The sequence below is a fragment of the Coregonus clupeaformis genome, chromosome 26 (assembly GCF_020615455.1).
Source record: "Coregonus clupeaformis isolate EN_2021a chromosome 26, ASM2061545v1, whole genome shotgun sequence".
NCBI classification, from domain to species: Eukaryota; Metazoa; Chordata; class Actinopteri; order Salmoniformes; family Salmonidae; genus Coregonus; species Coregonus clupeaformis.
The window spans coordinates 31,929,128-31,951,027 of NC_059217.1; the positions used below are offsets into that span (position 1 = coordinate 31,929,128).

At 46.4% G+C, this 21,900-nt stretch overlaps 1 protein-coding gene across 13 annotated transcripts in view; it reads right to left on the minus strand.

Moving 5' to 3' along the window:
- LOC121540186 (disabled homolog 1) overlaps positions 1-21,900 on the minus strand; it is an 84,143-nt gene that overhangs the window by 23,498 nt on the left and 38,745 nt on the right. For 7 of the 13 annotated variants that reach the window (XM_041848858.1, XM_041848856.2, XM_041848863.2 and 4 more), the window contains exons 2-8: positions 17,653-17,919; positions 10,522-10,661; positions 7,774-7,872; positions 6,028-6,159; positions 2,967-3,086; positions 1,941-1,979; positions 1,461-1,523 (exon numbers count right to left, since the gene is read on the minus strand). In XM_041848858.1, coding sequence (XP_041704792.1) covers positions 1,461-1,523; positions 1,941-1,979; positions 2,967-3,086; positions 6,028-6,159; positions 7,774-7,872; positions 10,522-10,661; positions 17,653-17,719 — 660 coding nt within the window. In that variant the 5' untranslated portion in view covers positions 17,720-17,919. The remainder of the gene's footprint in view (positions 1-1,460; positions 1,524-1,940; positions 1,980-2,966; positions 3,087-6,027; positions 6,160-7,773; positions 7,873-10,521; positions 10,662-17,652; positions 17,920-21,900) is intronic. The other 6 variants (XM_041848868.2, XM_041848867.2, XM_041848864.2 and 3 more) reach the window with 2 other exon arrangements.

A 21,900-nucleotide genomic window follows, 5' to 3' on the forward strand; every position in this document is an offset into this window, starting at 1 on the left:
GTGTAGTGCACCTTTGGCCAGAGCCTGGGGATTAGGGTATTTTGAGAAACAGCCATAGAGAGAGAGAGACAGACAATTGATACAGGTGAATGTCTCTATATGTATTATCTGCGTTTCGTTCGATTAACTGATGATTCATTGTCCCTGACGTGTCAGACTGACAAATTAATCCACCAGATTGATCTGTTGTGAATGGAAACGTCAATAAAAACCTGATGGGACAAAAATGTCTGTCCATCATAACAGACCACAGATTTACCTAGCCAGGCCACCCGTGATACAAGTTAGTATTCGATGTCCATCCATGTCTGGGGACGTCAGGAGATGACGTGGAAACCAGCCACTAGGGGCAACATTGAGCGCTGTTACCTTCAAGTAGGTTTCGGCTTAGCTGGGCGTAATCATCTGCTTCTGGTGCCAAAGGTTGCAGCGATAGAAAGTTGTTTTTTAGATTTTTGTTTTAAGCCTATGCCAAACCTTAACCCTTACCTTAACCATTCAGAGTTAATACCTAACCTTAAGATTTCAGAGCTAATGCCTAAATTTAACCCTAACCTTAAAAATTAGGAGTTAATGCCTTTTAAATATAACCTTGAACACTTCTAAATGTAACGTTTGGAACAACTTTGAAATTAGACATTTGAGAAACATGTATGAACGTCTAATTCTGAAGTGAGTTTGTGAGAGCTAGTTGGATTTGCCAACACCTGAGTACTCGCTCCACCATCTCTCCTCCCTCCATCTCCCCTCCATCTTTCCTAATCACTCTTTCTCTTCTCTCGTTCTCTAGTTTTTTTTTCTCTCTCTCATCTATCTTCATCTCTCCATCTCTCAGGTTCTTTATTTCTAGAGGCAGACATCTTTATTCATCTGTTGGCTCTGTGGCACACTTCTAACACGTCTTCTCGCATGTGTGTTTGTGTGTGTGTGTGTTTGTGTGTGTGTTGGAGCGCACTCTATTTTCAATCCATTTTATTTAAAGATCAAACGAAAGCCTGGTGATTAATCTTTCCCTCTCTTTCATTCCCACTCCCTCTTTCATCTCCTCGGGAAAAGAAAGAGGAGGGGAAAAGAGGAAGAGGGGGAAGGAGGAGGGGTCTGCCTTACTCACAGGCCAAGAATAACATCACACACACCTCCCACATTTCTCCTCCCACTCCATCGCCTGGAGGGCCACCCAGTCCTCCTGAGGAGAGTACCCATAGAAAGGCTATCCTCCCTGGAGACTGGGTCTACACCACTGCATGTTGTTGGCATATTCTTTTATCAGCCTCTGTTTCCTATGTTTTCCTGTGCATGCATGTGTGTATAGTTTTCTCTCAGGTTTCAGTTGCTTGTCTGTCAGTAGTGAAGCTGTAGGTGATGTTATTCTCTAATCATCTCTATTCCCATTGGAACCCTGCTCCTGTCACTCACACAACTCCACCAATAAGATCCAAGCAGAGGGGAGGGGCTTGTACCTGATAAATGCTCTCTTCTGATTGGTCACGGATGGGCTCGTGTCCCGCCTCAAACACAATGTACTACAACACCGGCAGCAGAGGGAGGAGAGGAGAGGAGGAAGAAAGAGAAAGAGAAAAATAGGAAATAGGAAATAGAAGAAAAAGGAAAAGGACAGACTGAGAATAGGAAGCAAAGATGTGATTGGTCAAACAGAATCATCTGTGGGTCCCGCCCCAAAGCAATCCCATATAGATACCCTCACACACACACACACACACACACACACACACACAAACACACAAAACCACAACCACACACACACACACACACAAAGAGAACTCCATCTGTCTGACCAGTACCCTGGGACTCCCCCACAATCCCCCGCAGACACAGAGAAACAGGCAAGGCGATTGGAAGATTGGAAGAAGCATTAGAGAGAAACATTCTGATTGGATAACAGCATTATAGAAGCATTCTGATTGGTGTTTAGAAGTTACCTGGTAGACCGGATCCTCCAAATCTTCTTCCAGAATAGTCTAAAGACAGACAGACGGACAGAGAAGGGGAAGAGGGGGGAAAGAGAGCAGAGAGGGGATAGAAGAGTAGAGAGGGGATAGAAGAGTAGAGAGGGGATAGAAGAGTAGAGAGGGGATATAAGAGTAGAGAGGGGATATAAGAGTAGAGAGGGGATGGAGGAGTAGAGAGGGGATATAAGAGTAGAGGGGGGATAGAAGAGTAGAGAGGGGATATAAGAGTAGAGGAGGGATAGAAGAGTAGAGAGGGGATATAAGAGTAGAGAGGGGATATAAGAGTAGAGAGGGGATGGAGGAGTAGAGAGGGGATAGAAGAGTAGAGGGGGGATAGAAGAGTAGAGAGGGGATATAAGAGTAGAGGAGGGATAGAAGAGTAGAGAGGGGATATAAGAGTAGAGAGGGGATAGAAGAGTAGAGAGGGGATATAAGAGTAGAGAGGGGATATAAGAGTAGAGGAGGGATAGAAGAGTAGAGAGGGGATAGAAGAGTAGAGGGGGGATAGAAGAGTAGAGGGGGGATAGAAGAGTAGAGAGGGGATATAAGAGTAGAGGAGGGATAGAAGAGTAGAGAGGGGATAGAAGAGTAGAGAGGGGATAGAAGAGTAGAGGGGGGATAGAAGAGTAGAGAGGGGATAGAAGAGTAGAGGAGGGATAGAAGAGTAGAGGGGGATATAAGAGTAGAGGAGGGATAGAAGAGTAGAGGGGGGATATAATAGTAGAGGAGGGATAGAAGAGTAGAGAGGGGATAGAAGAGTAGAGGGGGGAGCAAGCGAGTAGAGATGGAAGAGGAAAGCCAGGAAGATCAGTGTAGTTGACAGATAGAGGCAGCAGCACCAAGCATTCCCAAGCAGCAGATAATCACATAGTAAACACAGAACAGTCCTGTCCCCTCCTCTGCATTGTGAGTGTGTGTGTGTATTGTACAAGTGTGTGTAAGTGAATGTGAGGTAAAAGTGTGTGTGTGTGTGTGTGTGTGTGTGTGTGTGTGTACCTGGTACACAGCCTGTTCACACTGTTTATCTTTCTGGGCTTTCTTCTCCATCTCCTCCCTCTGTTTGATGTCATAGATGAGCTGGAACAGGTCTCGGAGGTCCAGGATCACTGGCTCTGCCTGGGAGGGGGAGAGGTAGTAGAACACTGTTATATACAGTGCATTCGGAAAAAGAATCCTCATCAACACCCCATAATGATAAAGGGAAAACAGGTTTTTAGACATTTTTGCAAATATATAAAAAATAAAACACAGCAATGCCTTTTTACATAAGTATTCAGACCCTTTGCTATGAGACTCGAAATTGAGCTCAGATGCATCCTGTTTCCGTTGATCATTCTTGAGATGTTTCTACAACTTGATTGGAGTCCACCTGTGGTAAATTCAATTGATCGGACATGATTTGGAAAGGCACACACCTGTCTATATAAGGTCTCACAGTTGACAGTGCATGTCAGAGCAAAAACCAAGACATGAGGTCGAAGGAATTGTCCATAGAGCTCCGAGACATGATTGTATCGAGGCAAAGATCTGGGGAAGTGTACCAAAACATGTCTGCAGCATTGAAGGTCCCCAAGACTACAGTGGCCTCCATCATTCTTAAATGGAAGAAGTTTGGAACCACCAAGACTACCTAGAGCTGGCCGCCCGGCCAAACTGAGCAATCGGGGGAGAAGGGCCTTGGTCAGGGAGGTGACCAAGAACCCGATGGTCACTCTGACAGAGTTCCAGAGTTCCTCTATGGAGATGGGAGAACCTTCCAGAAGGACAACCCTCTCTGCAGCACACCAGCAATCAGGACTTTATGGTAGAGTGGCCAGACGGAAGCCATTCCTCAGTAAAAGGCACATGACAGCCCGCTTGGAGTTTGCCAAAAGGCACCTAAAGACTCTCAGACCATGAGAAACAAGATTCTCTGGTCTGATGAAACCAAGATTGAACTCTTTGCTCAGTATGCCAAGCATCATATCTGGAGGAAACCAGGCACCATCCCTACGGTGAAGCATGGTGGTGGCAGTATCATGCTGTGGGGATGTTTTTCAGTGGCAGGGACAGGGAGACTAGTCAGGATCGAGGCAAAAATGAACGGAGCAAAGTACAACGAGATCCTTGATGAAAACCTGCTCCAGAGCGCTCAGGACCTCAGACTGGGGCGAAGGTTCACCTTCCAACAGGACAACGACCCTAAGCATACAGCCAAGACAATGCAGGAGTGGCTTCAGGACAAGTCTCTGAATGTCCTTGAGTGGCCAGAGCCCAGACTTGAACCCGATCAAACATCTCTGGAGAGACCTGAAAATAGTTGTGCAGCAACGCTCCCCATCCAACCAGACTGAGCTTGAGAGGATCTGCAGAGAAGAAAGGGAGAAACTCCCCAAATACAGGTGTGCCAAGCTTGTAGCGTCATACCCAAGAACACTTGAGGCTGTAATCCCTGCCAAAGGTGCTTCAACAAAGTACTTACGCACATTTAATATTTCAGTTTCAATTTTTTTTATACATTTGCAACAAGTTCTAAAAACCTGTTTTGCTTCATCACTATGGGGTATTGTGTGTAGATTGATGAGGGGAAAAAACAATTTAATCCATTTTAGAATAAGGCTGTAACGTAACAAAATGTGGAAAAAGTCAAGGGGTCTGAATACTTTCCGAATACACTGTAGCTCTGTGGCTAACCAGCCAGGTCACCCGTGATACAAGTCAGTATTCGACGTCCATCCATGTCTGAGGATGTCGGGAGATGACGTGGAAACCGGCCACTAGGGGCAACAGTGAGCGCTGTTACCGTCAAGTAGGTTTCCGTTTTACTAGGGCATTGTGGACAGGCTGGGGGATGGGCGTAAGCATCTTCCTCTGATTCCAAAGGTTGCAAGTTCAAATCCAGCAACAGAAGGTTGTTTTGAGATTTTTGTTTTAAACCTATCCCAAACCTTAACCCTTACCTTTACCATTCGGAGTTAATACCTAACCTTAAGATTTCTGAGTTAATGCCTAAACTTAACCTTAAACACTTTGAAATTTGACGTTTGGAACAACTTCGAAATTTGATGTTTGAAAAACATGGATGAACGTCTAATTCTGACGTGAGACTGTGAGAGCTAGTTGTAACACACACACACACAAGTGCGCACACGCACACATATATAGGCACACACACACTCTCACACACATACACAAGCATGGGCGTACACATACACACACATATCACCTCACATTCACAGTGTAATGAAGCATTTCGATGTGACTTCTTAGTTTCACTATGAACAGCTTCAGAGCAGAGAGCTGTGGATTCTAAGAGGTGAGCCTGGGGAACAATGAAATATAGATCATGTTTAATATTTGATTGAGGCATAACAGGGAGTTCACAGACAGTGTTCGGACATCACCAGTATAGTGTTGCGTTCCAACATGTTCCTCCTTCCTTCCTACCACATCTGAACTCTGATACAGACTTAGATAAATCATGTAGTGTGAGTCTGACCTCTCCCCTCCTCTGATTCTCTTCTCTGTCTTTCATCACTCTTTCTTCTCTCTCTCATCACTTTCTCTGTTCCTTCTCTCCTCTCCCTTGTCGTTTCTGTCCTCAGAAAACACTACAGGTACGGAACTCTCCTAGCACACCCAGAGGAATACATGGTAGCTTGCTGGGTTGCTCTGTTTCACAGGGCGCCAGGGCAGTTCCTGGGAGGATTGATGGGTCGTTAGAGACGATGACACACTCACACACTCATCGAGTCGCTGTGGGAAATCAATATGGCAGCAGAGAGCAGAGACAGCCTCACACAAAACACTGACACAGAGACATAGACAACAACAACACAGAGAGAATATAGACACACACACACACACACAGCAGCAGAGCAGACTGTGCTCTCTATCTGCTGAGAGCTGATTCAAGGGTCATTATCTAAATGTGAACAGGACAATGTTCCCTGGGGCTAGCAGAGGACAATGGGGAGTCATAGACAACAGAAACACACACAATGGCACGTACACACACACACACACACACACACACACACACACACACACACACACACACACACTGTGTGGGACTCACAGATTGTGCCGTCTTGATGGCTACGAAGCGATGGTTGCCCTCCTTCCCACAGACATAGCCAAAGGCTCGGTGGTCCGTGATGTCTTTAGCGATGTAAGAGATCTCATGGACCGCATGGTGGTGCTGGAGGACCTGAGAGAGACCAGGCAGAGAAACACAGTCAGAGACTGGACCACTGATCTAGAGATAAAAAGAAGAGAGGATAGAAGGGAGGAGAGGAGAGGAAAGAGGCGAGAGAGGAGAGAGAGGAGGGAGAGGATCTGGCAGTACTTATTTTCAGAGCTCAGACAGCTCTCAGCAGGAAGTGGCCCTCACACACCCCTTGCCAAACTAAGGACAGACGGAAGGAGACAGTCACACTATTCCCTGTGAGCCTGTTGTGTTTTTGTGCCAGGCAGGAAGAAGGGGGATTAGACCTCCTCAACCCACACACACACACACACACCCGCCTGCTCGTTTAACAGTCTTTAGTTCCCCTACTCCCCCCAGTTTAGCCAGAGTGTTTGCGCCAGTGAGGGATGACTGTGCCCATGGCAGATGGCACTGGTTGTCCCAGAGAACGGGAGCAGGGACTGACTCGACCCACACACTCACAAATACTTACACCGACATCCCAACACACACATACACACACACACACACACACATAGCACACGTACACATGCATACTGCTGCCACACACACACCCACACGTACGTGTGTGCGTGTCTGAGTGTAAGTGACAATGACAGTGGCGTCGCTGCAGGCAGTCGAGTTGATCATTTCATCTGCTCACTGGATGTGTCACTACAGACAGAGGCAATCTCAGAACACAGCACTGAGCACAAACACACACACAGAGATGTGCATCTGTCAACCCCACACAGAGCTCTGACAGTAAAGTACAGAGCACCCAGCAGCAGCTATAGTGGTAGGAGACAGAGACTGTGTGTGTGACTGATGCTTTCCATATTTAATAACTAGGCTGATGATTGTCATAACTCCCATTGACTGCCCTGACAATAATAAGAGACCCCCCCTCCCCCCAATAACCAAGCCAGCAGGAGAGGCCCTGGGATCACACGCATGTACGCCACACGCACAAACACACAGAACGTACGCACGCACACACAAACACACATGCACGCACATCCCATGCCTGTAGATTGAACCCCGGTTTCTCGTGCTAGGGTGAGGCTGGAGAGTGGTTGACGTACACACACACTTTTCCTTTTTCTCTTAAAGGCCTCTCCCTCTCTCCACCCCTCCTGGGTGTTCTATTCATCCATTGCCACGGTGACCATGATAGAGAGAGAGAACACGAGCACCGCCCTCTGTGGGGACGGAGGAGAGATTAATGCTCCCTCGCTCCTCTTCTCCATCCTCCATGACCTTCCCTCCTCCGTGAGAGAGCTCATCCATCCATCCATCCATCCATCCATTCGTCCATCCATCCATAGGGAGGGAGGAGGGGACAGGGATGTAAGCAATATGGCTGCAGTGTGTGAGATAGAGAGGCAAGGCCACACACACACAAACACACTCACAGACACACTGTGGCAGCCTGCACACAGAGAAAGACAGACTACATTGCTATCAGACGATAAACCAGGTCTGTATTCTGATCTACTGAGGAGGTTTCAATTAGGTCCTCCTGATTTCCCCTGTGACTCCTTAGAGCTGCCTCGTTAACAAGCCCACCTGTCCCCCTGGACCAATACCTCAGACCCACATACGCACACATGCACTTACAGACACAAAACTCACCCCAGACTTCTCATCAAAGATCTTGATTCCTCCAAAGGAGACGGTTAGAGACACCTTCTGTTTGTGGACTCCTTTAGACCGCCCTGCTGCTGCTATACCCTACAGAGCAGACACAAAGAGACAGGGTTATAGACACACACAAACACACATCTACTTGTAGATGGAGAAGAGCAGAGAGGAGAGAACAGAAGTGTGTGTGTGTGTGTCAGGGTAATAGCTGGCTTTTGGCCGTTAAAAAAATAGAAAAGCAAATCAATAAAATTGGCGCCGGCCAATTGTCCGGAAGAAGAAGAAAGAAATGACTTTTAGCCTATTCATTGATGGAAATAGCAGTCGATGGAAATACATTTGACTGGTCATGCTTATCGGTCTATAGGTTAATTTTCATAATTTAGTGGAATTAAATTGCTGCGTGTGTAGGCTACAGTATATTGGTTATGTATCTTATTTATCACACGCATTCAGCATACAGATACAGAGCCTTTGAGTGGAAAATCTGTCAGACAGCAGAAAAGCTGCTGCCGCATCACTGGGAACTCTGAAAAATACAAGGTCAAATCATTACTTTTTAATGTTTTTTTATCTAGCCTAGGCCTACTGGTTGTACGAATTTGGGATCTATCATCCCACAACTGTCTTACATGCTGACCACACCGGTCACATTACGTGTGCGAGCGTTGCAAAATAAATGTACGCATACGTAATTCAATAATTTCATCCAAACTGCTCGCGTGCGTCAACGAGCGTCTGCGTAGCCAGGCACTAAAATAGAACTTGGTTCTATTTTTTACGTTTGACACGCTGCAAGTCCCGCCTCTCCCATCTCCTCTTTGGTTTTTAGCAGCATATACCCACGTGGGTGATTGAAAGCTGAACTGAGGTCCACACTCCAGTCCAGTTCGTGGTGGTAATGCACCTTAAAGTTGGTTGCCAACCGCCATATAAAGTCCAAAGAAGAAGAAGAAGAGGAAGACTGAAGGAGGAGAGATCACTAGAAACTAACTAGGTTTACCCTTTTATCTGTGGATTAATTGTCGGAGTAGAGGACCTTGTGCATTTCAGGTAAAATAACAACCCAATATTTATATCCCAGGACAAATTAGCTAGCAACAGCAAGCTAGCTAGCAAAATGGCCATGAATGCTTCATGCGTTTCGACCTGTCCCTAAATTAATATAGTTGGTACAGAGTTCGTTTTGATATTTCAACTTGCGCGTCCTGATTGCGTCTGGTGTGGATGGACAAAATCAACATGCGTGCGATGGCGCACGCGGACAAATGCGCGTGCCCGGTTTAGTCAGCATGTGTCAGAGTCTGTTTGGAATAGGCTATTTCTTTCTTGACAAGCTGACCAATAGAATAGGTAGCCTAAACTTTTTTACTATAGTAGATTGACATATGCTAGTAATGTTGCTGTTCGTTACTCGTCCTGTTGGCTAACATGTTCAAAGTGCACATCAGAATTCGGTAAGAATTGCATCCTCGACTTGCATGTTCTGTTTATATGAATTACCATATTCTAAATGTGGTTTCTGTCATTCTGAGCACCGTGGGTGGACGCCCTAATCAGGTTACGCACTCAATGCATATGGGTCCGGTAAATTTCTCAAATCTCCGGTGAATTAAAATGTTGCCGGTCAAATATCTGGCGCCACATTTTCCAAACGGAAACCCTGGTGTGTGTGTATTTCCTGTCTGGATGAACAAATTGGGAAACAAGTTGATCAATGCACCGTTTGCCTCTGCTCCTCACCCCTCCTCACCCTCACCTCTCCTCACCCCTCTCCTTTTTCACCACATCCTTCCTTCACACAATTACCCAGCAGGTTAAATGAGATAGGAGACAAAATCACTATCTCACATCCTCTCTCCCTATCCTCATCTCTTCTCTCCCACATCCTCCCTCCTCTCTCCCACATCCTCCCTCCTCTCTCCCCCATCCTCACCTCCTTTCTCCCCCATCCTCACCTCCTCTCTCCCCATCCTCACCTCCTCTCTCCCACATCCTCACCTCCTCTCTCCCCCATCCTCACCTCCTCTTTCCCCCATCCTCACCTCCACTCTCCCCCATCTTCCCTCCTCTCTCCTCACCTCCTCTCTCCCATCCTCACCTCCTCTCTCCTTCCTCCTCTCTCCTCCATCCTCACCTCCTCTCTCCCCCATCCTCACCTCCTCTCTCCCTCATCCTCACCTCCTCTCTCCCCGATCCTCACCTCATCTCTCCCCCATCCTCACCTCCTCTCTCCCCCATCCTCCCTCCTCTCTCCTCTCTCCTCCATCCTCAACTCCTCTCTCCCCCATCCTCACCTCCTCTCTCCCTCATCCTCACCTCCTCTCTCCTCCATCCTCACCTCCTCTCCCCCATCCTCACCTCCTCTCTCCTCCATCCTCACCACCTCTATCCCCCATCCTCACCTCCTCTCTCCCCTTCCTCACCTCCTCTCTCCCCCATCCTCAGATCCTCTCTCCTCCATCCTCACCTACTCTCTTCCCCATTCTCACCTCCTCTCTCCTCCATCCTCACCTCCTCTCTCCCCCATCATCACCTCCTTTCTCCCCCATTCTCACCTCCTCTCTCCTCCATCCTCACCTCCTCTCTCCCCCATCCTCACCTTCTCTCTCCCCCATCCTCACCTCCTCACTCCCCCATCCTCACCTCATTATACTCCATTATTACCCCAGACCCCCTTCCCCCTCATTCCCTTGTCCTCAGGGTCAAACACACACACACACACACACACACACTCACCTTGAGCTTCATCATGGAGTCTTGACAGAGTTTGTCTCCCCGCGCAGCCGTGACTTCGTCCAGACCGATGAGTTTAGCCTTGTAGCGAACGCCATCCCCCTTAAACCGCCTGATCAACCCGGCCTCGCTACGATCCTGCCCTGAGAGAGACAGACACACACAAACACAGAGTCAGTACAGTACAATAAACACACATGACCATGACCCCCCCCCCACACACACACACACACACCTTGTCTCATTGTGATCCAGCTGTAAAGAGACCATTAGTACCCAGTGAAGGACCAGCACGCCATCATTTGATTGGCTAATGTCTTCATTAGAGAGAGAGAACAATAACAGAGACAGAAACCCACTACTAGGTCAACATGCTGCAGTTCATCTCTCTTCCTCCCCATTCTATCTCTATTCATCCCTACATATTCTCTCTCTGAATGATGCCGTGACATTTTGTTCTTATCTCCTCTCTCTTTCTGTGTTTCCCCTCTCTTCTCACGCTCTCTATTATCTATGTGTGTAGTGTGTGTGTGTATTGAATGCGTGTACTAGTGTGTGTGTGTGTGTGTGTTGTCCTTGCTCCTCTCTCTATGTTATCTCCTGTGGTGAGTAGAGTACTCACAGACAATAGAGTGGGAGGGAGGGAGAGAGAGAGAGAATTAAGACAATTCCCAAAATTAAGAAAAGCTTTGACTATGTACAGACTCAGTGAGCATAGCCTTGCTATTGAGAGATGCCGCAGTAGGCAGACCTGGCTCTCGAGAGAAGACAGGCTATGTGCTCACTGAACACAAAATGAGATGGAAACTGAGCTGCACTTCCTAACCTCCTGCCAAATGTATGACCATATTAGAGACACATATTTCCCTCAGATTACACAAACCCATAAAGAATTTGTAAACATATCCAATTTCGATAAACTCCTATATCTAATAGGTTAAATACCACAGTTACCATCACCGCAGCAAGATTTGCAACCTGTTGACACAAGAAAAGGGCAACCAGTGAACAAACACTATGCTGTCTTCCTTATGGTGTGTAACTGTAATTTGACAGCCAGCCAAACTCCATTCAAAAAGAAACCGAACCAGAGTCAGGGATTGGCTTCCAAAAACCTCCAGTGTTTTATTGATGAAACGGAGTGAAAAAGCAATGCTTTCAAAGGCTTTAACAGCAAGGATGGCAGGAGATGACAAGCAGTGCGGCAACCATTCTCAACAATGAATCTTAACTAAATTACTTCCTGGTTCCCTTTTCAGCGCCAAAGAAAAACCGCAAACTAGATGCCGTTAAATAGAATGGCCACCAGGTGGCGCATATCAAAGTGTATATAAACCCTGAATGAGGCAGAGCAAATACCATTGTAAATACAACACATATTTATGTTTATTTATTTTCCCTTTTGTACTTCAACTCTTCAACATTGTTACAACACTGTACATAACCATAATATAACATTTGAAATGCCTCTATTCTTTAAAAACTTTTGTGAGTGTAATGTTTACTGTTAATTTATGATTGTTTATTTCCCTTTTATTCGTTATCTATTTCACTTGCTTTGGCAATGTATGTTTCCCATGACAATAAAGCCCTTTGAATTGAATTGAATTGAACTGAGAGAGAGAGAGAGAGAGAGACAGAGACCCTCAGGGGATGAGACTTTAGCCTGATCTGTCTCAGCTCTCTCAGGACCTTAATCCTGTTCCATCACTCTGAGATTACACACCACACACATACGAGAGGCAACCAGGAAGCATTGGGACCGGGGGTTTAGGGTTTAAGTGCCTTGCTGAAGAGAACAATGGCAGGAGGTACTGTTAACAGAAACCCTCCGGCTCTGGGATTCAAACTGCTAATCCTCCAGTTGCTGGGCCAACTCTGTAACCTCTAAACTAACTGATGCCCATAGCAGTATTTCATCCATCTTTTTTTGGCCACTATGACTGGCTGTTAGTTACAGACCAATAGACCATATAAGCATGCACACACGGCTCACACAAGCTCACATACACACATAAGCACACTTATGCACACACATACTCGCGACAATCCCACCTGCCTTCAGAGAGTCGTCCCAGCATGTGAGCGACATGAAAGCCAAGAGAGGTAGGTAGAGAGAGAGTGATAGAGAGAAAGGGGGATGAGAGAGGTATAGAGAGATGTAGAGAGAGGTAGAGAGAGGTAGAGGAGGTAGATTTGTATAGATAGCTCCAGGGTTAGTTTGCCTGCTGAGTGGTTTATATTAGTATCATGCTCCATCACAGCCTTTCCTGTCACAGCTGAATTAATCTGTGTGTGTGTGTGTGTGTGTGTGTGTGTGTGTGTGTGTGTGTGTGTGTGTGTGTGTGTGTGTGTGTGTGTGTGTGTGTGTGTGTGTGTGTGTGTGTGTGTGTGTGTGTGTGTGTGTGTGTGTGTGTGTGTGTGTGTGTGTGTGTGTGTGTGTGTGTGTGTGATGTAATTAAATGTCCGCTGTGGCTGTGACCTGCTGTGCCTCTAACACAACTAATGAAATAATCCTCCATTACATCTGTCACACTAACAGAGAGAGAGAGAGGGGGATGAGGGAGAGAAAGGTAGGGAGAGACAGAGTGATGAGAGAGAGAGGGATGAGAAAGCGAGAGAGAGATGACTGGGGAAGAGGGAGAGAACGATTGTGGACATGAAAGGAACAACCCAATGCAATACAATACAACAAAGATGTCTAATATGAACAGGAATAATGACATTGCCTGGGCTTAACAGTATCTCAGCGGGCTGACAGTGTTGTTTAAACCCAGTCAGTCACGCTACTGTAGCTGTTCATAGAGTGAAGCTACTCTCTTATGGATGATCCCCAGTGCTATAGCATAGACTTTTACTGGGGACTGGATAATGACCACATCAAACACTAAAGTGGTGTTTATTGTGATTGTGTGTGGAAACTAATTTATGGTTGATTCTATCATCAAACTAACTGTAATCAGATTTTTCCAAAGACTCTATGTTGAATGATTATATTATCATGCTGACCAAGGCCATTCAGGGTCATTGTACTGTAGAGGGCTAAGATCTGCCACTAGGGGGCTGTGGTCAGGTCTCTCAGGGACGCTGTCCTCTCCTCCTCCCCTTTCGCTCTCCTCCCCTCCTCTCTCCCTCTCTCCTTCACAGCTCTTCATTACCTTTTTGACCTGGCTGACAGGGGTGAGCGCTTGAGACCTGATGTGTGTGTGTGTGTGTTCTAAAGCCTGCGGCCATCCACTCTGACAGAAAACAAGGAACAAATTAGAGTGGTAAAACCTCAGGGACAGAACTGTCCACACTGCCCACTGCCTCTCACCCCCCCCGCCCTGCTCCCAAAAAATATACACACCAACACCACCACTATGACAAGGTCACTTTGCAAAGCAAAAACTTTCTCAGGCCAGAACGGGTGTTCAGTCTGAGCTCAGAATAGAGAGGGAGACCGAACCTGCTGTTTTAATTGTCTGTCTGCCTGTCTGTCTGTCTGCCTGTCTGTCTGTCTGTCTGTCTGTCTGTCTGTCTGTCTGTCTGTCTGTCTGTCTGTCTATCTGTCTGTCTGTCTGTCTGACTGACCCTGTCAATATTGAGTCTCTTTTACTGATCTCACTTTCTCTTTCCCTCCCTCCCCTCCCTCAGTCCGTGCCTCATTCTCAAACTATCCAGCTACACAGGTATCAAATTAGCTTTTATATTGTTCTAAACAGAAACAAACAAAAACATTGTCTTTATGAAGACAGGACATCTGTTACAACAAAATACTGTTTCATCCTCCCATCTTTCCCAAAATATGGAAACACTTGAAGTTTGTGGACCCTCTCATCCTCTCCTTGTCTGTCAGTAGGGGAGGTCTTAATGAATCTACTCCCTTCATTCTCCCAGCAGGGTCCTGGGATGGAGGGATGGAGAGAAAGGAACACATGAAAGAGAAACGGAGAGAGGGTGAGCTTGTCCCTGCAATGTAGCCATCTGTGTGTGTGTGTGTGTGTGTGTGTATATGTGTGTATGAGTGTGTGTGTGTGTGTGTGTGTGTGTGTGTGTGTGTGTGTGAGAGAGAGAGTATGAGTGTGACATACGGGACGTTTCCGTCTGTGCAAATTACTTGCGGAGAGAAACTGTTGCTATGGAGACTAGTAACTGGTGCGGTCGAACAACCACATGAACAGTCTGGAGGAGACAGCTGCATGCACACACACACACACACACACACAAATCCTTTAGCTCATCGGTCTAACCTAGTCTTATGGTGTGCAGTAGACCTGGGTTTAAGAATGGGTTGGTCACATAGACACACAAACACACTAACACCGGCACACACACACAAACACATCACAAAAATCATTTTCATTAAGTTTTATGGGGCTTTTCTCTCGCTCTGTCTTTCTCTTCTCTCTCATCTCTTAGACACAAGGTCATTTAGAGGTCTAAACATTAGCGATATGAATTCAGTATAGCTCCTCAGATGAGAGCTTGGAGGAACAGACAGAGAGAAGCATTTCATTGATATGAGGAGGCAGCCTGCAGTGCTGTTGGCAACCATGGGATCCCTCATTTACGCTTAATAGTCCTCAGCCGTCCCACTGTCACTGTTTTATTATCACCCGGAGTGTGTGTGTGTGTGTGTTTGTGTGTGTGCATGTGTGTGTGTATTTCACTGTAACAGTTTTATCACTCTCTGTAGCAGGGACAGCATGCGATTGTAAAAGCATACTAACTACCAGCCCAGAGGGGGAAGAAGGGGATGGAGGGGGAGAGAAAGCGAGGGAGGGAGAGAGAGAGAGAGAGAGAGAGGTATGGGTAGAGAGAGCTGATGATAGAGATGGAGGATAGAGGAGGAGAGGTGTAGAGGTTAAAGGAGCTATATGTAATACATTTCCTTATATCTGCAGTAATAGTGGAATGATAGTTTCACAAGTTTTTTCATTTTTTTAACTAAAAAACCATTTTTGGACCCACACAAAATTGCATAAAGATTGCTCAACCTTCTGGCTCTTGTTGTCAAATTGGCAGGCTGCATCCCCCCTAACCCCCTCTTCCATCAGCTTCACTCAGAGGCATGGTTATCATCTCACAAGCAGAAATTGCCCTGCCATTACCTGGTTGATAAAATTCTACAATGTTTGCCTAATTTCAGTTTATGTGACAAAACAAGCAATTTATTGTGTATAGAATCATTGTACCATCTACAGTATTCAGACCCCTTGACTTTTTCCACATTTTGTTACGTTACAGCCTTATTCTAAAATTGATTACATAGTTTTTTCCCCTCATCAATCTACACACAATACCCCATAATGACAAAGAAAAAACTGGTTTTTCGAACATTTAGCAAATTTATAAGAAATTAAAAACAGAAATATCACATTTACATAAGTATTCAGACCCCTTTACTCAGCACTTTATTGAAGCACCTTTGGCAGCGATTACATCCTCGAATCTGGGGTATGGCGCTACAAGCTTGGCATAACTGTATTTGGGAAGTTTCTCCCATTCTTCTCTGCAGATCCTCTCAAGCTCTGTCAGGTTGGATGGGGAGCACTGCTATTTTCAGGTCTCTCCGGAGATGTTAGATCGGGTTCAAGTCCGGGCTCTGGCTGGGCCACTCAAGGACATTCAGAAACCTGTCCCGAAGCCACTCCTGCATTGTCTTGGCTGTGTGCTTAGGATCGTTGTCCTGTTGGAAGGTGATCCTTCGCCCCAGTCTGAGGTCCTGAGCTCTCTGGAGCAGGTTCTCATTAAGGATCTCTCTGTACTTTTCTCCGTTCATCTTTCCCTCGATCCTGACTAGTCTCCCAGTTCCTGCCGCTGGAAAACATCGCCACAGCATGATGCTGCCACCACCATGCTTCACCGTAGGGATGGTGCCAGGTTTCCTCCAGACGTGACGCTTGACATTCAGGCCAAAGAGTTCGATCTTGGTTTCATCAGACCAGAGAATCTTGTTTCTCTTGGTCTGAGAGTCCTTTAGATGCCTTTTGGCAAACTCCAAGCGTGTTGTCATGTGCCTTTTACTGAGGAGTGGATTTGTAGAGTGCTGCAGAGATGGTTGTCCTTCTGGAAGGTTCTCCCATCTCCACAGAGGAACTCTGGAGCTCTGTCAGAGTGACCATCGGGTTCTTGGTCACCTCCCTGACCAAGGCCCTTTGTTCTTGGGGACCTTCAATGCTGCAGAAATGTTTTTCTACCCTTCCCTCAGATCTGTGCCTCGACACAATGCTGTCTCAGAGCTCTACGGACCATTTCTTCGACTTCATGGCTTGGTTTATGCTCTGACTGCACTGTCAACTGTGGGACCTTATATAGACCGGTGTGTGCCTTTCCAAATCATGTCCAACCAATCAATTGAAGTTGTAGAAACATCTCAAAGATGATCAAAGGAAACAGGATGCACCTGAGCTCAATTTCGAGTCTCCTAGCAAAGGGTCTGAATACTTATGTAAATAAGGTATATATATTTTTTTCTTATACATTAGCAAACATTTCTATAAACTTGTTTTCGCTTTAAGTACCTTTAAGTGTGTATAATGGGTTTCTGGGTAAGTATTCTATATGGAGCAGCAGACTGGGTCTGAAACCTCAAAATACATGAAGCTTGCCAAGCAGAGCATGAGATAGGAGAACACACGCACACTTGAACACGCACACACACACGGGAGGAAAATAGGGAAACCCAACAGATTTCCACATCCCCCTAGGGAGAGTACTGATCCCCTAACAGGCTTTCTACAGGGTCCACAGCAGCCTGATTGGCTCTGGGTGGAATACAGTTGGGGGGGACATCCATAATGTTCACATCCATAAAGTTTTAAGCCATTGTGTCAGTAACAGAGTGCCCGCTGTTTAGTGAATCATTGTGTGACAATTGGGCTGGGTCTGGGTCTCTGGTTTGGACACATGGGTATGGACCTCTCCAGGTGTTCGGGTCAGTGCCACCTGGCTGGCGCTGAGAGAGATCAACACACACATACTGGCATCACCTCTGCCCCGACACTTGTACCCACACACCTGTTACCTACAGCTTAACACCTGCCTTTGCTAAACATTCAAATGACAGCACTGTAACACTTAACAGGTCAGTATGAAGGCATTATAAAGGCATTATAAAGGCATTATGAAGCCTTTATGAAGCAGTATTACCTTTCCTCCTGGAGTCTCTCCTGACGCTGGGCCTGACAGCTGGCTGTAGTTCCGCCTCTGTTGACATCCTCAGGTTCCGCCCCGCCGGCCCGCCGGCCGGTTTGATCCGGTTCTGCTCCGGTCTGTCTCCGAGGGTCCACTTCACAACGTCAGCGCCGTGTGTCTGTGTGTGTGTGGGGGCGCCGTGTGTGTGTGTGGGCACACAGGCTCATGGGAGAGGGAAGGGCTCTAGCCCTGACACGACATCCCACACACACTTACAGATAGCTGGGGACAGAGAGAGAGAAGGGGTACGAGAGGGAAAGAGGGAAAGGAACGGAGAGAGAGATGGTTAGTACATTTATTATAATTTTTCTGCACATTGATACTATCCTGTCCCAGGGAGACTTCAAAGACTTTGGAGGAGACAGGGAGATTAGCCATCCCTTCTTCCTCCCTCCCCTCTCCTTCCTTCCTCTTCACCTCTACAGTCCTCTATCCAACTAATAACCCTAGTGCTCTCCAGTGCCCATTTGTCTCCTGTGAGTTGATAGTTGTCCATAATGGCAAAGTCCCATTGTCTTACGTCAGAGCACGTCCCTCCTACGTGACGCTCGTCCTTCTGTCTTGAAGGACGTGGAACTCATCTAAAAAATTCCAGATTCTGCTCATCTTCCGCCTGACACTAGTTCCTAATTCTGAAGATTACTCAGCTCTCTGTGGCTATGACGCAGTGGCTACTACGGCAAACCATGCTCCAGCTATCAGCCTAGTGCAAGCTTGTTTGAATGGCCATACGGTAGTTAGTTTGACATTTTTGTTGATGAAGTTATAAGGCACCAAAGTCATGGCTGTTCTCAGAAATCAGCATGTATCTGACAGCTGGCACTCTGCCTCGCTACTTTGTAACATTTGGCCAACGCAATAACGTCGTAGAGAGCAGTCAGCTGTGCTGTAGAACTTGGCGCACTAATCATGGCAGAAGAGATATCATGAAAACTAATTGGTGCATTAGCTAGAACTTCACTGCACTAGCTAGCTAGCTAGAGGGAGTATTCAGCATTGACTGTGTAAACTGGTGTCCTTAGCATCCCTGCCTTTAGTTTCATATGGATTGATTTGAGACTGGTTCAGCCAGCAAGCAGACACTAGTGGCACATTTCGAATTTCATAGTGATCCTACCACCACAAAACACCTTAGCTAGATGTAGAAATAGGTTTTGAAGACTTGCTAATAAAACATTTTTTCAATATCAGCTTAAGATTTAGAGTTTTTGATAAGATTAACTCTGACTCTTTTGAGGATGAAAGGGGGTTCTGTGACGATGTCACCTTGGTACCCTCTACATTCCTACAAAGAACTCTCACACACACACAAACACACTCACACTCACACTGACAATATTCTTTATCAGAATGAAACATGCTGGAGTTGTACTGTACTGAATGAGTCACTCCAATGTCTGCTATTATGATCACTCTGCTGCAGAATGGATGGAGAGAGAAGAGGGAGAGAGAGACAGAGAGAGAGCGAGAGAGACAGCGAGAGAGGGGGAGTGGAGAAAGAACACTAATGCTAACCTCAGCTCCAACCCAGCACACACCCACCCCCCTCTCTCCTTTCTCTTTTTCATTCTCATTTTTCTGGCTACTAACTCTCTCTTTCAGGGCGTGAAAGTAGCTTCTGCTAGATATCCTTTATTTCTAGTGGATTATTCTTAATTTCTACCAGACTGTTTAGCTGTTTATCTGTCTGATAATGTTGCCATATGTTTGTAAGTGTTGCACCATCCCAGCGTGTGTATGAGTGTGTGTGTGTGCGTGCCTGCCTGCCTTTGTGCTTGCGTACGTGCGCGTGTGCATATGTGTTTGGCATCTGGTGGATTTCTCTGGGGAAAGTCTGAGATATTTCTAATCTAGGCTAAGATACCCTGAGGGAGAAACACAGATTTCAGAGAGAGAGGAGGAAGACATTGAGCATGTTGTCCTATAACAGTGGCTCAACATTAACATATCACACAATTAAGAAACATAACAACTACAACAATACCGCCATTAACAATGACCTTGAATACTGCAATGTTTCTCAACGTCCCTGGGATGTTGCAGACCAATCCTTTATGTGGTTAGCTGATTTGGACAGTTCTGTTTTAGTTTAAATGTAAACCATGAAGTAGAAATAACCATTTAGGTCCCTGGTATAGAAAGGTTGAGAAACACTGTTCTGTTCGACTGTAGGAATCAGCTGTCCTGTCCTGTCCTGGTCTGAGCTGAGAGATGGAGACATGAACACGGCTTAGTGCCTCTAAAGAACGAGAGGAGAGGAGGACAGGAGGAGAGGAGGAGGAAACAAGTGGTAAATTGGATGCCCGTAAGTGGGGCGAAGCCAACAGTCGTGTGTGTGTGTCTGACTATGTGTGTGTGTGTGTGTGTCCATAAACCGGGCGCTGCCAAGAGGAGCTTAATGCCCAGAAATCATCTGCTTCTACACAGACACACTGGCAGAAAAGGAGGAGGGAGGACAGCAAGGCCAAACCCTGCACAGTCACTTCTCTTGCTGGTAAATGTAAATGTTCCCCTCTCTCTGTTTCTCTGTCTCTATCTATCTCTCTCTCTCTCTCTCTCTCTCTCTCTCTCTCTCTCTCTCTCTCTCTCTCTCTCTCTCTCTCTCTCTCTCTCTCTCTCTCTCTCTCTCTCTCTCTCTCTCTCTCTCTCTCTCTCTCTCTCTCTCTCTCTCTCTCTCTCTCTCTCTCTCTCTCTCTCTCTCTCTCTCTCTCTCTCTCTCTCTCTCTCTCTCTCTCTCTCTCTCTCTCTCTGTTCTGTCCATCAGGCTCAGGGTGAGATTAGCAGCTACACTCATTCAGCCACTCAGCTCTCTCTGAATAATAAACTACCCCCCCCCTCTCTCTGTACTCTGACTCTGGTACAGAGTCTAATTGAGTAACCCAACAGGGTGTACAGCAGGTGACGTTGCACACCCAGGTGTACAAGTATACAGGTAGAGGTTCAACTAACCCTGATATTAGTTATAGGTTATACTGTCTGTCTGTAGTTACAATTAACAAAAATATAAACGCAACATGCAACAATTTCAAAGATTTTACTGAGTTACAGTTCATATAAGGAAATCAGCCAATTGAAATAAATTAATTAGGCCCTAATCTGTTGGTCACAGATACCTTTAAAAAAAAGGTAGGGGTGTGGATCAGAAAGCCAGTCAGTATCTGGTGTGACCACCATTTGCCTCATGCAGACACATGACACATTTCCTTCGCATAGAGTTGATCAGGCTGTTGATTGTGGCCTGTGGAATGTTGTCCCACTCCTCTTCAATGGCTGTACGAAGTTGCTGGATATTGGCGGGAACTGGAACACGCTTTTGTACATGCCAATCCAGAGCATTCCAAACATGCTCAATGGGTGACATGTCTGGTGAGTATGCAGGCCATGGAAGAACTGGGACATTTTCAGCTTCCAGGAATTGTGTACATATCCTTGCAACATGGGGCCGTGCATTATCATGCTGAAAAGTATGGTGATGGCGGCGGATGAATGGCACGACAATGGGCCTCAGGATCTCATCACGGTATCTCTGTGCATTCAAATTGCCATCGATAAAATGCAATTGTGTTCATTGTCCGTAGCTTATGCCTGCCAATACCATAACCCCACCGCCACCATGGGGCACTCTGTTCACAACATTGACATCAGCAAACGGCTTGCCCACACGACGCCAGACATGCTGTCTGCCATCTGCCTGATACAGTTGAAACTGTGATTCATCCGTGAAGAGCACACTTCTCCAGCGTGTCAGTGGCCATCGGAGGTGAGCATTTGCCCACTGAAGTCGGTTACGATGCCGAACTGCAGCCAGGTCAAGACCCTGGTGAGGTCAACGAGCACGCAGATGAGCTTCCCTGAGATGGTTTCTGACAGTTTGTGCAGAAATTCTTCGGTTGTGCAAACCCACAGTTTCATCAGCTGTCTGGGTGGCTGGTTTCAGACGATTCCGCAGGTAAAGAAGCCGGATGTGGAGGTCCTGGGCTGGCGTGGTTACACGTGGTCTGCGGTTGTGAGGTAGGTTGGACGTACTGCCAAATTCTCTAAAACGACGTTGGAGGCGGCTTATGGTAGAAACATTTACATTAAATTCTCTGGCAACAGCTCTGGTGGACATTCCTGCATTCAGCATGCCAATTGCAAGCTTCCTCAAAACTTGAGACATCTGTGGCATTGTGTTGTGTGACAACACTGCACATTTTAGAGTGG